At 33.0% G+C, this 16410-nt stretch overlaps 2 protein-coding genes across 2 annotated transcripts in view; both read left to right on the top strand.

Annotated features, from left to right (window-relative positions):
- The window catches only part of LOC119832771 (REST corepressor 1), a 31056-nt gene extending 22696 nt beyond the window's left edge, over positions 1-8360 (top strand). Inside the window, exons 6-12 of the mRNA XM_038356520.1 lie at positions 1008-1120; positions 1594-1825; positions 2135-2288; positions 2875-3021; positions 3705-3799; positions 4168-4261; positions 5342-8360. Of these exons, the coding sequence (XP_038212448.1) occupies positions 1008-1120; positions 1594-1825; positions 2135-2288; positions 2875-3021; positions 3705-3799; positions 4168-4260 (834 nt within the window). The 3' untranslated portion in view covers position 4261; positions 5342-8360. The remainder of the gene's footprint in view (positions 1-1007; positions 1121-1593; positions 1826-2134; positions 2289-2874; positions 3022-3704; positions 3800-4167; positions 4262-5341) is intronic.
- Positions 8361-8629: 269 nt separating this feature from the next.
- The window catches only part of LOC119833042 (cilia- and flagella-associated protein 61-like), a 17355-nt gene continuing 9574 nt past the window's right edge, over positions 8630-16410 (top strand). Inside the window, exons 1-17 of the mRNA XM_038356912.1 lie at positions 8630-8653; positions 9327-9496; positions 9880-10014; positions 10256-10416; positions 10717-10861; positions 11195-11330; positions 11519-11670; positions 11923-11998; positions 12109-12314; positions 12489-12571; positions 12736-12847; positions 13071-13182; positions 13485-13561; positions 14132-14308; positions 14631-14709; positions 15485-15610; positions 15970-16082. Of these exons, the coding sequence (XP_038212840.1) occupies positions 8630-8653; positions 9327-9496; positions 9880-10014; positions 10256-10416; positions 10717-10861; positions 11195-11330; positions 11519-11670; positions 11923-11998; positions 12109-12314; positions 12489-12571; positions 12736-12847; positions 13071-13182; positions 13485-13561; positions 14132-14308; positions 14631-14709; positions 15485-15610; positions 15970-16082 (2084 nt within the window). The remainder of the gene's footprint in view (positions 8654-9326; positions 9497-9879; positions 10015-10255; positions 10417-10716; positions 10862-11194; positions 11331-11518; positions 11671-11922; positions 11999-12108; positions 12315-12488; positions 12572-12735; positions 12848-13070; positions 13183-13484; positions 13562-14131; positions 14309-14630; positions 14710-15484; positions 15611-15969; positions 16083-16410) is intronic.

The following is a 16410-nucleotide window of genomic DNA, read 5'->3' as shown; positions in this document are numbered from 1 at the left end:
CAGATTCGAAATTCAAATGTAATATTTTTTTATAATTAAGTGTAACAGTATTTATGGCCAGACTAAGTATTTATTATAATTTGTAAATTGTGTCCTTGCACATAGCTAAACAGTTATTTGAACAAAAAAATTATATATTTGTAAAGTTCCTATAATCAAAGCCAAATCATAAGTATAGTAGAATCTAAATATAAGACAAATAAAATTCTACTGTTCACTGAATAATATTTTTACATTTGTAATTCCATTTACAATAGACATGTAATGTCTTATAAAAGATTTTGGTTGTTTTGTCTTTTATAAGTAATAAAAATTCAATACAATATGCTGTCAGTTACTATTTTCCAATATTCTCCAGTTTAATTATACTATGAAAGTATAATATTGCCTTTGATGTGACCTTACTACATTGAATTTTAATGATTATATGAACAATTTACATATAATAAATTTGTTGATTTCACTTTGTTCAAATATCTCATCAAATAATATTTTTTTTGTTTTTTTTTTTTGCTGGCTTATCGATTCTGCTTCATTCAGTTTAACTGCTCTGCATTTTTATCTACAAACTATGTCTACAGCCATATTCATGTATTAATATTTAAACATGTTTATAAGTGATTCATCAAGATGTGGGAAATGTGATCCTCTGTTTTAGCACTATATCATACATAAATCAGGTGTGCTCAGATCATTCAATAAGTGCACAATAACAATCTCACACATGGTGATTCGTGACTATTGAATATTATGTGTATTGCATGAAATCCAATACAATAATATATTATGTATGTAATTTAGCAATGACAGTCCTTATTTAATTAAAATTAGTTTTTCCTATCCTAATCCTTTTCTACCCAGTCCCCGCATGCTTCCTTTAACAGCCCCTTGGATTTGTTCTAAATGTGTGCAGAATATTTGATATTCTAATGGGTTTTTAAATGAAGTATGTGAGGAGTCATGGTTATAGATTGTAGAGGATAGTAAAGTGTTGAATTGGGGTTTAGGGCGACGGCGGTGAGAGTGCGGGCAAATGGTGTACCGTATGCGGCATTCTTTGCTCCCAGACAACGCCACACAACTCGCAGAAACTTTGCCAGGCATGCCTCGTGCACGCCAGGTCGGTAACAAAACTCATTTGTAAAATCAAGTTTGCGCTCATAATTCGCCTCGGATACAAGTTTTGCATCGAATAAGGCCACGTTACATCGAATTTAATACACCATATAGGTGTAGCTCTATTCACTTTTATCTCCGAAATTAAATATCTCATAAAAATAACAATTGCGTCTTGTCGAGGCGTCGTATGAGTCCCGTAATCTCTAGATCACTTTTGCATGTCTTTCATAAAAAATAGAGCCTGCTTTTCACGTTGGGCCAAACGATTCCAGCATAGGCGAAATCCGGCGCGTTAAGGAAACGGGCGGCATTCGAGTTCGCTTACGTAGCCAGTTTGGTATTTGTTAGAAGGTTAGGGCGGGATCGAAGCGAGCGCGCCGGGCGGCTCGTGGCGAGCCTGTACTGGGCGGTTTGGCCCGACGTGAGAAGAAGCGGTAGGGCAGGCAGATGTTTGACGTTGGCGTGATGTGACAGACGCACGGGCAGCATGAGGCCCCTGTGCGGGCCGGCCGGGCGGCGCGGGCCGGGCTCCAAGCAGGTGCGCTACAAGCACCGCTTGCCGCGCGGCATTTACATCAACCACGACGATCTGGTCGCCATGGCGACGGGCCCGCAGCCCGGCGACCCGCCCCAGCCCGGCCTCGTTAACCAGGGCGAAGCCATGCTCAAGTCGATGGACAGAGAAATTATTTCACTAAAGCGACAAGTAAGACGCGATCCGCCAAACCCTATTAGTAACTCATACATTTACGCTATTAACATTATGTACCTACAGTGTGGAGAGGTTTCACATTGTCTAATACTTTAGGTATTACGATATTCTGCACACATGCCTTATATTTATTATTTTTTTATCCGCTTAAATGCATTTAGTTAAGTCCCGGCTGCGATCTCTTGTTTTGGATAATCCAGATATGCACACATCCTTATTTTTCATCATAGTGATTTTATTTTCTATACATAAAATTATTTCATCGCATTGCAATAATATTTGTAATGATGTACTTAATTGTAGGTACAGCAAAATAAACAACAGTTAAGTGCGATGAAACGCAAAGTCGGCGACACTGGAGTTGAAGAGTACAGACCTGGGGAACCACCAGCTAAAATAAACTCTCGTTGGACAAATGAGGAATTGCTGATGGCTGTCACAGCCGTTCGGAAATATGGTGTGTATCTTAAAAGATTGTTTCATGTTTTTTGAATTAATTACTGGTCTTTATTTGGCCCTTATGCTATTTCTCACCCTTCCGAGTTCTTTAGTTCTTTTCTGTCGTCAATTCTTTTTGCATTCTTTTTGGCAATGCATTGTAGAGTTGCCTCGGTAAATATATATTCGCAAGAATGATCACTTGCCGTCGGGAGATCTACATTAACAAACTCAGTTGCCGCTCTTGTATAAAAAAAGGAAACTTTTATTCACTAAGAATTATTTTTGTAAAACTTAACGTATATAATTATAATAAAGGTTAAGTTTTACAAAAATATTTTATTAAATAAAGTGTTGTAAATGTAAATTATTAAATTTATAGGAAAATACAAAACCAAATAACACCCTTAATGTTTTTCAAATCCCCTTTCAATAGATAAGGACTAAACTTTTAAATCGTAAAGTTACTTTTTATACATCCGTGTTATGTGAATGTCTATAAATTATAAATTGGGTGTGAGTGATTTTGTTTTTTTTTCTAATCATCATCATCATCATCATCTATATCCAAATAAAAAGAAACAAAAAAACTCGTCACACAACAGGCAAAGACTTCCAAGCGATCGCGGAGATGCTCGGCACGAAGACGGAGGCGCACGTGCGCACGTTCTTCATCTCGTACCGCCGCCGGTACAACCTCGACGCGGTGCTGCGCGAGCACGAGGCGGACCGCGGCGCGCATATACAGGCCGGTGAGTCTACATTACATAACATATCTTTAGTTTATAATGTGTTGAATATGTGTACATAACATAATATATCTTTAGTGTACAGTATGTTGATGAAAAATTTTTCATGAATAGAAAAAGGTCACGAGGTGGGATGCAAAGCCCGCGTATTTTTTGCCTAACCGTAGCAGCAATCGAAACCCGCCTTTATAATCGAATTTCTGCTACTCTTTCGGTTTCATGTGCCTTTCCTTTTTGACTAATTTATTTATTTTATTTTAAAATAAATTAGAAATTTAATGACATAATATGTAAAACTCCTAGTAAGTATGAAATAATATGTAAAACTCCTAGTAAGTATGAAATTTAAGTAAGAAATGTTTAATAATATAGTGGCTTATAGTAAAAGTAAACGTAATATGTGATGCATATTTAACAATAATGGCTTAAAATAAAAAACGTTTAGTATGTTTTAAATACCTAGCAATTACTTATGTGTATAAAAAAGACGTGTATAAAATGATGGATAAAGTGAAATGTGGAACTGGGTATACTTGAATAAAAGTTGTTGCTCACACATCCTCACTGGAACACTTAAAAAAAGAAGTTATAACTTTAATGATAAATAAAGAACTTTATCATAAATTAAATGTGATATATTTATTTCCTCTGTTTTGTGGAGCCTTTAAAATCTATTTTAATTCTAGGTACTACAAGTACGGATTCTAATGAAAACAATGAAGAAAACAGCAGTAACAATGGTACTGGATCTCCAAAAAACACCACTGCTAAAGATGAGAAGGTAAGCTCTTTTAAAAGCATTGGTTTTTATTAATTTTGTGTGTCTGTTTTTATGCATTCCCTCATTCGTTTGGTATCCTATATAATTTCGAATCACTTAGAAACGTTGCGCATTCGTTATAATATTCGCGAAATTGTGCCTTGGTCTTGGTTGTTTATTCAATGTCGACCCTACTACCCTCACCTTGTGAATAGTCATTGTGATTGGCTGCGATTTGTTATCAACTGACTACATCAATTAGGCAGTTGTAGAATTACAAAACGTTCTTATTACGATCAGATTAATATAAAACACAACCTCCTAACCTTTGATTTCTATCAATATCTATTTGAATAATATAAAACTGAAGTGCATCATGTACGTTTCAGACGGAGGTGGACAGCGAGGGCGTGTCCATCGGCGCGTCGGCGGAGCTCGGCGGCGCGCCCACCACGCCGCCCAAGCAGAAGAGCGCCAAGTGATGTGAGACACGCTCGGGTACTCGGCTTGGTATTGTGTGTACCGGCTGTAATCGTTACTTGTGCACAAGCTATTACTCTGAACTTTTATAGAGAACAAACAAACTTTCAACTCGTATCGAAAGTACTTTATAACGAGTGAAATGACAATATGAATGACTTTTTATGTCATTTCACTAACTGTATGGGAGTGCTTATGTCATTTATTGTATATTTAAAAAGTTATTATTGTCTTTCTATGCTTTAAATTTGCGAGTAATGTCCTTGCGACATTAGTTTAAAATTTATTGATATATGTAATAGTTACGGAATAATCGCCTGTGCACACATAACAATTCCACAATATTTTCATATTAAGGGAACTACAGCGACGCGTGCAAACATTTACACAATCAGCAAATCTACGGGCTCGTCCAGCTCTATCGGTACACTGAGCCGCACGCACACATACACTTTACATGGCTACGTGTTACGCAACGTCACAAATAACATTACGCGATTTACCAATTAATTATTAGTTGTACTCATATTATAATAACTTTATTAACCATCGCCAAAAGATATAAGATAAAATCCTATCCTACTTCCTGCTCACGTTAGTTTAACATGTACAATTAAATAACTTGAAATTATAGGAGCACCACACCTCTGACTTCAAAAAAATCGGAAGTAAATGGCTGTCAAATTTCTTGATTTACTATACTCGCGTAAGCACGCATGCTTGTTTCTATTCGCACTTAAATCATCATCTGATTTGTGTGTGCAGGGCGAATTCGTTTTGCTTATGGTTTCTCTTGTGAAATCTAATTACGTGTGTGTAAACATAACTAGTTCACTCTATTACAACACACATACGAACACGTTACATATTACGTCACATACTTGGTCGCTTCCTACATATTCCTTGCCAAACAATTGTTGCAGATTTTAATCATAAAACTAATTTATTATTTGATATATTTTCAACACGTTCGAACAGAAAATGAGTAGGTATTTCCTACTCATTTTATATTTCCATTTAATATTTCATGATTATTATGTTTTCTTATAAAGCACTAGTCATAATATTAATAATTGTTTTTAGGAGCCGAAACTTGACATTCTCGACACATTGCCTCGCCAAGCCATAGATACCAGAAGATCTAGCCTACAAAGAAGATTATAAATTAATTACACATTTAGAAAAAGTCAAATCGGTAGATTCGGCAAATTTGTTCCATTTATATATCCTTAAATTCTTGACATTCATGTTAAATAATAGGAGAAATAGTGACTTGACTTGTACGTCATATTAACAGGATAATTTAAGAATATTAAGTGTATTATATACTTGTGAATTATTCATATTATTCATATAAATTGTCCTGTTATAAATATCTCTATTCAAAATGCAACAATAAAATCACAGCTGTGCAGGGGTCATGATTAATTGAAATTATGAACAATTTATGTTTTCCTCAATTGTGTTGTAATTAAAGAAGAGTAGAATTGAATGATTCCGAAACTAGTTAATTAAATCAAATCAATCCTTCTGTGGTAAATGTGGTTTACTTTTAACTAAATGAATGTGGAAAAATGAATGGTATGCAAAATTTTAAAAGTAACACAAATTTATCATGTAAATGGTGGAGATAATTGTATACGTTATGGTTTATAGAAGTGGACATGGAAATTAATACTGTAAATATAAAAATAGGTTAGTTGTAAGATAATCGATCACAATGATACAAAAGTATCGAGTCTAGTTTTAGTTTTTAGTATTTCTGGAAATCATTCTTTAGGTTATAATTATTTCAACTTGTACATATAGTCTTGCCATTTCGTTTCAGACGTAATGTATTTTAAATATTTTGCAAGTGCATTAAAAATGATAAGATTCATACATATTTAACGCTTTGTAGAAGTATTTTCATATTCATTCATAATTATACTATGTAGCAATACAGGCTCTAAAAACAATGCTGCCGCCCGAAATACTATAGTACAATATTAAATGTAGGTTTTATCCATGACTCTTTAAATAGTTGGTTTATTATATCGTATATTCAAACGCCACCCCTTTTGAAGTCATGATTGTGTTCAGATTCAATTGTTGTTTCTGGGGTTTCTAAACTTAAATTCAATGTAGTTGAAAATCGGTAATTTTATGCATACATTTTCTTTGTACATATCATATTATGTGTTTAAAATAACGTATGTGGCACTATACAGTGTGTGTCTGATTTATTGTTTTGTGTGATTTTAACAACTAGTTGTTAAGATATATAAAGATTTAAATGTAGATATGTTTTCATGTTTGTCTAAACGATTGGTTTTCTATGGGAAGACTAGTTTTCTATAGGAATATCCCGATCGTGTATAAAATTGTCCAGCTTTAGGTATTTTTTACATTTACAATCTAATGAATGACGTACAGAATGTACCTTTGCTTGCAAATGGCCAATTCAATTGCAAAATCTTTTTTAATCTATCATAGAGATAAGACTGCAGCAGGCGTCAGTTCTGCAAATATTTGATTAAGGTCTTCATCAATCAGTAGCCTTGACATTGTGCAAATCTTATTACAAGAAGACAGAACAGATAGTTGAACTAATAATGAACAAACTGACAAGCGATTTTTTTAAATAATCCACCTCAAAGCTGTAGCCTTACTAGTCTTAAATTTATAATTCTCGATTAATGAACTTTTACACAATATTCACAAATTAAAGGTTTTTTAAGAAGACCTTGATCACTTTACTTGAGTTTATCACATGTTTGTATACTAAGCAATATATCATTTAAAATAATTCTATACTGTAACGTATTTTAATAATCCTAGTTAGGTTTTAAAAGTTCCACAAATCTAGTATATTGTCCAATGCTTCTAGATTAAGATATTAAAGCTATTTCTATCAATGATACTCATATATTAACGAAATATAAAATAAAATGAATTATAAAATCATAGTTTATCATTTAATGTATGATTGATGATATCTAAGTTTTATTTGAAATTATTTTACATGAATGTGTGCGTTTTTTCAAACTAGCCTTACTTTGGCGTAGGGACTGAAATATAGATAGAAATAATAATATATAATGATAATATTAATGATATTTTTGTACACGTAAAAGACATCTCACTACAATGGGAATTATAATCGTGTGAAAATAGATTGGTTATATGCAGATCGGAAATAGATATAAGTTATATTTTTATGTAAGTTTGATTAAAAATTGCATTTTATGAAGCATAATCAGGAATCGTAGGTATATTAAGTGTACATCACGAATGGAGGTTACCGATACAAATATCGTCATATTTTGCTTTGTATATAAACGTGTAGAATTATTACATAGTTCAGTTTACAATTATTGCAATGGAAATCTATTTTCTCACAAATAATTTAATTTGTTTGTCGCTGATTTAAAAAATTCATATTTAATCTTACATCTAAATATTTATGCGTGAGAGGAAATATAATATACACTTTACTTACTATTTTTATAAGTAAATAACCTCCTCGGCTTTCCATTTTTCAATTACGATAGTAAAGGAAAGAGGATAAATTATGTCGCAAATTTGTTTGACGTGTGAGCATTGTCCGCCTAGTGCTGAATTGAGCAATATAACCTATGTTTTTTCATATTGTCTATATTCTCTGTTTTATTATAAGCTCTATCGAATAACGTGCGATGTAGCACTTAATAATATTTTTAGTTTTAGTGTAACTATAATCTATTTTGGGTCGTGGGTATATTTTTCTTAGTGTTTGTAAATATTTAATACTTAACTTGATACAATTAAAATTGTTAATATTATTTTTATGTAGTTCAATTTCTTTACCTTTGGCTCGCGTCGATCGATTCACCCAAAGAGATCCACAATGAAGTCATCTTATTTATTGATGCTATTCGTAGGGTTTAGTTCCAAAAATAAATTATTTTTATTTGTATGTGTTCTGTATATTAGGCGGTAAATTGGGTTATCAATGAACTTTTGTTAAGCAAGCTCGATTAGTATAGTTCGACAGCGCTTTTACAAACAATTTAGTTTAATCTATTTGCAAAATTCAGCAAGTTTGAATTTTCAAGATATTAAATAAATATAAGCGTAACTATTAATGTGTTTTATTTAAGATCCCAAAATATAATACCAAGAATATTGAAGGAGAAAACCAAAGATGTTTCACAAATTATATAGAAGTTCTTATGTACCATAGTTGTTCTTATGTACTAATAGTTTGGAACGGATAGTTAAAAGCTGATTATTTTAATGCACGAATCTCAGGAACTACTCGATGGATTTCAAAAATTTTTTCTCCATTGGCTTTTGGTAAAAAGCTGATAGCTGAACTAATAATAAAAAGCTGATTGTTTTAATGCACAAATGCCAGCGTTAATGCTATCAAAAGTAAGTGTCGAACCCAGCACGCCATTTAGAGGACATTTTCTTAGAGATATCATTTCTAATTTTACATCTAATAAACCAGCGGACAACTAGAAGTAATTAGAAGGAACTGGAAAGAATCGAAGAGGACCCGTTTGTAAAGTACCTCAGAAGTGGGCATCAAATTTGCAGACGCCCGCTATGTAAATGTTCATGGTCGATGTCGCTTACTATAAGACGAATCAGGGGCAAGTTAACTGCATTGATAGCTAATAATATAAGTTTCGAGCTCAAGTAAACTGAAAGTCATTTTTGAATTGGGTACCTAAAGCACCAGTTATTTTACCACCAAAAGCCATTTTACCATTACCAAAAATTAATTCTACAAGGTAAAATCTTATCTGAACTAATGCATATTGGCAGTCTACCATTTACACATTTTTGGCGTTCAGATTATTCATATTATTAATTATATTTACAGTTACCACGTTGCTATAATTACTATAGCTACTATAGCTCCATATCCATAGAACGTACTTACGTTCTATGTACTATTAGGTACTGGTTTACCAGCTAGATTTAATCTGCAATTCATATTATTGCCAATATATTTTCTTTCAGAATAATTCTATTATCAATGGAATAAAAGCAAGTGCGTCAACTTGAAAGAAGACGGGTTAATGTTTTTCTTACATAGAATTATGGAATTGAAACAATAGACATGGTTTCTCGTATTTTTCGTGCCGTGCCTCTTGGCCGTATACGGTTGGCGATGGAGGAAGATGCTCCTGCGATTATGGCTCTGGTGAATGAGTCTATGTCGTTGAATTTTCGAGTGAAGAATGTTTGGGATATTAAATATATTTTGTCAGTACATAATTACTTTTATAAGGATTCTCATTAGATGCAATATTGAGGTTTAGTTTAATTGTATTAGTGTGTAGCTATGCGCCCTGTCTCCTCCCGGGACCTAGTCATTTACCTACCAACGTAAATTGATATTAAGGGACTAAAAATTAAGAATGTTTATACTCATTACCGCTGTACATTTTTCATTGTGCTTTTTTCATCTACCCTTTTCTGAGTCTCAAACTATGTATATGAATAGATAACAAATTTTTTGTTTAAATCGTGTAAGTGGTTAGACTAAATAGACCATTTATTAAAATTATTTCTGTTAAATAATATGTTGTCCGATAAACCAACATGAAATAAATATTTTTATTTACTTAAACGACGAAATCTTACAGAAAAAATTGCGTGTTATCAATTTGCCAGCTCGATATTAATGGTACTATAGTTGGATTTTTATCAGCAAAAGATTATCCGCTGTTACCATCTGTCAATCCTGCGGCTTGGGAGGATTTCGTATGGAGCAAATATAAGTATGTTATATATTTCCCTATTCATTGTTGAACATATAAAGATATTGATTCTGTATTTGAAGTCAGTACAGGAACGGTATGGAGAAGTATCCATTAAGTTACATATTAATTATTATGTATTTTATCAACGAATAAATTAAGCTAAATTTGTTGTTGTTCCTATCTCACCAACGCCTTACACTAACACATTTTACGAGTTACGTTAAAGTGGATTTTCTAACCTGCGTTCAACATTTTGCAGATGTGTAGAATTGAATTCTAGAAATACGTTATTTTTACATTTGCTTTGTTGGAATCCAATTTATGCGAGGGAACTTGTGGATAACATGCTCAAGTCTTTGTTTATGCACGATCCATACTTACAATATATTGCTATGATGAGAACCATAGTTGAATGTCCCTGTAAGTTAAGTGGCCTTTAAGTAATTATTTTTACAGTTAAATGATAATTGGAATAGTTTGTGTACCTATAGGTTTGTTGCGGAATATTTATAATTCCATTGTAGATAATATACGTATACCTACATACTTTTTGTTTATATCTAATATCTAATAAGTATATCAATTTACAAACGATATTTTATTATATATAAACACATTTTATTTATATATTGTAAATAATGAAAAAATTAAGATTATTTAGTTTAGCTTTATATACAATAGACATTGTTTATCGTTTTTTATCGATATTTTCCCTTTCAGTGCTTGTACCAGGACAGTCTCGTTCCGAAGCGTCGTTCAAACGAATGCAGGCCTTAGAACGCGGCGTCCCCGGGGACCAACTGCCCGCGCTGTTGGTTGCTGATAGAAACGAAGTCAGCCCTAGATTGAGAATAAGGAGAGCTGTGTTAGTTATTTTGTCTTGTTTCTGTAAAAGAATAAATACCAAGTTGTTTTTGAATAGATTTGAATTGATTTGGGCTTTTTTGTTTTTAAGCATTTCACATGATGATATATCAGATAAAGAATCATAAAAAATCTGTATGTAGGTATATGCTTGTTAATTAATTTTTTTTTATAGTTGTCTGAATATATTATGCTAAATATCTGATCCTATTAACCGCCTAAGATGGAGTATTTATCATAGATTGACAGAAATGATATGATACCATTATAAATAATCTATTAATAAAATTACGCAAATTCAATAACAGTATCTTATACACATATTAAATACTAGTGAAGAAGACAATGACGATATAGTGCCAATAATAGAGCGTCAATCCACACGCCTCCGCGAACTTTATGGTGATTTCTACGTCAGTGAGCTTATCTCTCGCCACCCGGAGTCTGAACGAGTGTTACTTGTGTGTGAGGTACTTGCAAATTGTAATATTGGAACTTTCAAGAATAGAGCTAATATGTTCATAAGTGGTTGGCTAGGTATCTAGAGCACCTCTTAAGCTGCAATTATGGGCAATGGTGAAATTTTCTTATTCACCAGAAATATGTAGAAAAAAGAATCATATCACATGAGATTATAGGTATATTTATTTGGTTTAAGCACAAAGAAGTAGCCGTTGGAGTAATGTGTTTGAACACACAAATAAATTACGAGGAGTTGGAAGAAAGCTTTGAACTTTCTCCTTTCGCTGGTTTGAAACGTTTGGAACGCATTATTAATCCTGAGAAACAGACTGTGGTCTCTAACATTAGGTTAGTTAAGCATTAATATAAATATTTTGTTCGTCCGTTCGCAATCCTATTGGTTTATAGGAGAGACTAAGAAAAGAAGACTGTTTGAACTGTAGTTATTTATTAGTAAATTTTCGTAGTTAACTTACGGGCGTTAAAATTTGTTTGCAATGAACCTTTGGATTGTAGGATTAATATTAGGAGAAATCATTTTAATTAAAGCATTTTGTTAACAATTTTAAAATGGTGCAGGTAAAATTGTATATTTTTTAGCATACTGGACGAAAATAAAGAGCCGAAGAAGGAGGCTTCTTTTACAAGCGCTACTTCTAAGGACGTTAAATCAAGGGTAAGCTATAATAATACGCTGTATCTACAAGACTTACAATTTGTACTCTACTTTGACTACTTACTTTAATTGACACATTAATTTTCTTTTAATTCATTATCACAATATAGGTGACTTGGATATTTGATGATGATGAATTTAAAAAGTTTGATAAGGACAAAGAGGTTCGTCCTGCTGCACAACCGGGTCCCTATTCACAATTAGATGTTCTCAATTTCTTCCAAGACGAACCGGAGGAAGTGGAATACGATATTGTTAATATTGACCACGATTTGTTGAAAGTTCCCAAGTTCTTTTATGAAAATCTGGGCATCAGGTTTGTTCGTATTTAGGTTTTGTTTGTAAGACGTAAGTAGTTAAATTATGGTGCAATTAAACCTTCGTGCGACTAGTGAAGCAAATATCGAGGCAATCCTAAAAGCCGTTGAGTATATCAAAGAATATTTGTTTATTCAATTAAGTTGATCATACATTATCTGATATTTTTCAGCACTGATGATAGTACTAAATCTCATAGAAGGGAATCTTTTTACGATAATAAATATTTAGATCAAGACAAAGGCAAGAGAACTTGTGAGTATTTGAAAAATAATCCTTTTGTAGATTGTCTATTTGTTTTATGAGGTTATAAAGCATTGCACAAAATTAATTAAATTTTGAAGAAATTTTCTGTATACTTACCTACTTTGAATAAAAGAAGAAAAAAAAATATGCATACATGTGATTTTATTTTTAAGCGGAATTTCTTATAAGCCCTCCTGCCAGACCGCCTCAGCCGACGCGTTATATCGGTGCCCCTAATGCCTTTCTGCTTGAGTTGTTTGCTATGCACCAAGATTATGACGAAAGGTACATATTTATGAAGAGATTGTTTTATTCTTTATTTGCACGAGTACATTTTAGGAACAACTGGTTCTTATAAAATTATTTTCTTCGGATGGTTCATTTATCTTTTGCTTTATAATGAAGTCCCCCGATAGTTACCTACACTTATTAACACAAATTTCTCTTATTATTGCATTTTTCGTTACTAACCTTCATAACGTATCCACATATTTTATATACATTTAAGGTATGGTTTCGATATGTTGCAAGCGGCTTACGAACTATTTCCGAATAGAGATTACTGCATTATTTGCTTACCTACAAGTCATACGAGCTTTCCCCTGTTGGACCATTTCACGGTATCTAAAATTTCTATTGTGTAATTTATATTATGATCGTTTAGTTTTAAAATTGCTTGACATAATCTTAGTAAATTCTTAGTATATCAATAATATTTAGATTTTATTAACGTAAAATGTTTTTTACTGATCGATACAATAAATGGATAATTAAATTGATATGAACCATAGAGCTTTTTATAATAAAGTTAAGTTAAGTTTATTTACTAAAAACTCCATGCAACTATGATACGTATAGGAAATGTGGGTTAATTTTACCCTGTGTAAAGCAATAACTAGATTAATATTGAAAATATTTTCAGCTTGTGACACCGCATAGTTATCGGATGAGGTTTATCAACGAAACACTCTACGTGGCTCACATCAACTCCGTCAGAGGGTAAGATAATTAAAAATTAAATATGGCCACATTCATAATTTTATCACACCATATTTATTGTGGTAGTCCAGCACGCTTCGGTACGAGTTGGTCTAGCTAGCACCGGGGAAGGTACCAAACCACCACAGATCAGCGTAAAATAGTAGCACGCAAATGCTACTGTATTTTGTGTGATGAGTGGAGGAGCCGGAGGAGTTTTCTTTTCCTCAACCTTCCTAGTCCATTTCTTTATTCATATCGTCAATCCTTTTCTCATCCCTCCAGAGTGGACAACGAATTTGGAGAATATTACAGTTGCAAATGTTCACGGACGGCGATGGTTGCATACCATTAGAAGAACCAGCTCGGTTGCCCACTGTAACATAAAATAAAACCGTATTTTGTGTAAAATAATAATTATTTGTTTCAAATTATATTTCTTGTGTCTTTTTTAAATCTTAATTATTCCTGTTTTTTCTTCAATTTTCATCATCTTCGTAATCATATAATATGTTCCCACTATAATTATAAGGAGTAAAATATTTTATTTAATGAAAAGGTGTGCAGGCTTATGATGATATATTTTTCAAGAGATGTACGTGTACGTGCGGCTGAACCGTACGACGTGCCCAGCGTGACGGAGGTTCTAGAACATTCTCCAAGAAAGCATGAACTGTTGGATCTGTTGCACGACAGCTTTGTTATAAGGATTCTGTCATCCTTTGTTCTCCTAAGCCAGAATCAGCCGATCGGTCTTATTATACTTGGGTATGATTTTTATTTTGTTACGTAAGCAAATTATATTATCTGCTTATTACAAGTACACAAAACGGACACATTTTGCATTAATAAAATAAAAAACAGTAAAAAGGAAAGGCTGGTTTGTTTTGACGAAAATATGGACACACAATACTAATATGAGAAACTGCATTACGTATGACCTAAAATTTGGAGTCTTCAAAAATAAACTTAGATTTATTTTTGAAGACTCCAAACTTTTTCCAACAATATTTATTTATATTTAAGAATTTCCTATCTCATTGGTTATTTTGAAATTGACTGCAATGTAAATTACATCTTGTTTTTACAGACCTTTAGATGAGAATACTATAGTGAGAGCCCAATATGATTTGCTGCCTGAACCTCACAAATATGGGACTGATGCTGCGGTAAGTTAATCCGAGAATTTTCATTATCCTCCTACTAATATTATAAATGCGAAAGTTTGTAAGGATGTGTGTGTGTTTGTTGCTCTTTCACGCAAAAAGTACTGAACCGATCGCAATGAAATTTGGTAAGTAGACAGCTGGACAACTGGAATAACATATAGGCAAATTTTTATCCCGATACTCCTACGGTATACGGACTTACGCGGGTGAAACCGCGGGGCGCAGCAAGTATATTATAAAACTGAAAAGTTTGTTTGTTTGATTGAACGCGCTAATCTAAGCAACCACTGGTCAGATTTGAAAAATGCTTTCAGTGTTAGGTAGACCATTTATTGAGGAAGGCTTTAGGGTATATAACATGTATATACTTACACTACAACCGGTACTACGTGCGTAAAACCGCGGGGCACAGCTGGTATAAACTATATATAGTGACTTTATCAAATATTAGCAGTCCGCCCCGGATTTGCCCGTGATACTTATATAGCTTATAGCCTTCCTCAATAAATGGGCTATCTAACACTGAAATAATTTTTCATATCGGACCAGTAGTTCCTGAGATTAGTGCGTTTAAACGAACAAACAAGCAAACTCTTCAGCTTTATAATATTAAAGTATAGATTAATTCTCTAAGTACTCGCATCTCCCAGACTGTGCATTTGTTCTTGCTTATGTAAAAAGGTGTCAAAGGTGGTGGTAATGTTAATTTAGTTGTTATTTTTCTTTTCCATTTATTAAGAAAGTTCTGTTGGTGAAAACTTACTTTTCTTTACAGATATTGGCTGGTATCATGTCTCCGATAATGGAGCCTCACGCGCGGTGGTACTTGCGCGATCTAATTAGACACACTAAATATGTAACCTTGTTCTTGGCATGTCGCCTTTTTGCGAAAGGCGACGCGGTAAAGTTTTCTTTATTTAATTCTTATAAAACTAAGATATAATAATAAATTTTGTTTGCCAATGCTTTAAATCTACGCTGTATAGTAACTGTCTCAATTAAATAACTTCTTTTACCCGACTTGAAACTTATAAAAATTACTCAAACGATCATATATTTTCAACCGACTTCAAAAAAGGAGGAGGTAAATCCACTGTATTTTATTGGCTTTGTTTGAATATTTATTTAAAAATGTTAACTACATAACTACAGATAAAATAATACTATACTAATACATCCATTCAATTATTATTATTTATTACCCATATATTAACATGTTAATTAAACAAGTCTATCTTACTATTTTCTAATATTATATAGAGTCCAGCTAGACATTTAATGTCACTAGGCCACTTCATGAAGCCAGTAGTGCCCCGGCAATTTTTCCCCAACGTAAAGGGCAATAAGGATTTAGAACTTATATTTCAACCCATGTAAGTTTTGCAACAAAATTGTTTGTGCTATTTGTCTTAATATTTTTATCGATAATTTTTTGTTTTCAGGATCAGGTTCACCAATTGTTTATGTCTCTGATAGCTTGTAGTATAACTTTTGTTGTTGCTTAATTTGTTATTTATCTAAACAAAACATATACAGAGGTTATCAACTTCTGAAAATATTATATATTCAGAAGATGTTAAACTGGCCATGGCACATTTAAATCTGTTCATATAAGAACATACATCTTTTTCGGATCTGACCCTAATTTCTATCGATGGAGTCCCAGTTCCTTATAGTTCGACAGTCAAAAATCTGGGTATC

This window comes from Zerene cesonia, chromosome 16, assembly GCF_012273895.1.
Source record: "Zerene cesonia ecotype Mississippi chromosome 16, Zerene_cesonia_1.1, whole genome shotgun sequence".
NCBI classification, from domain to species: Eukaryota; Metazoa; Arthropoda; class Insecta; order Lepidoptera; family Pieridae; genus Zerene; species Zerene cesonia.
This window is presented reverse-complemented; position numbering and strand designations above follow the sequence as displayed.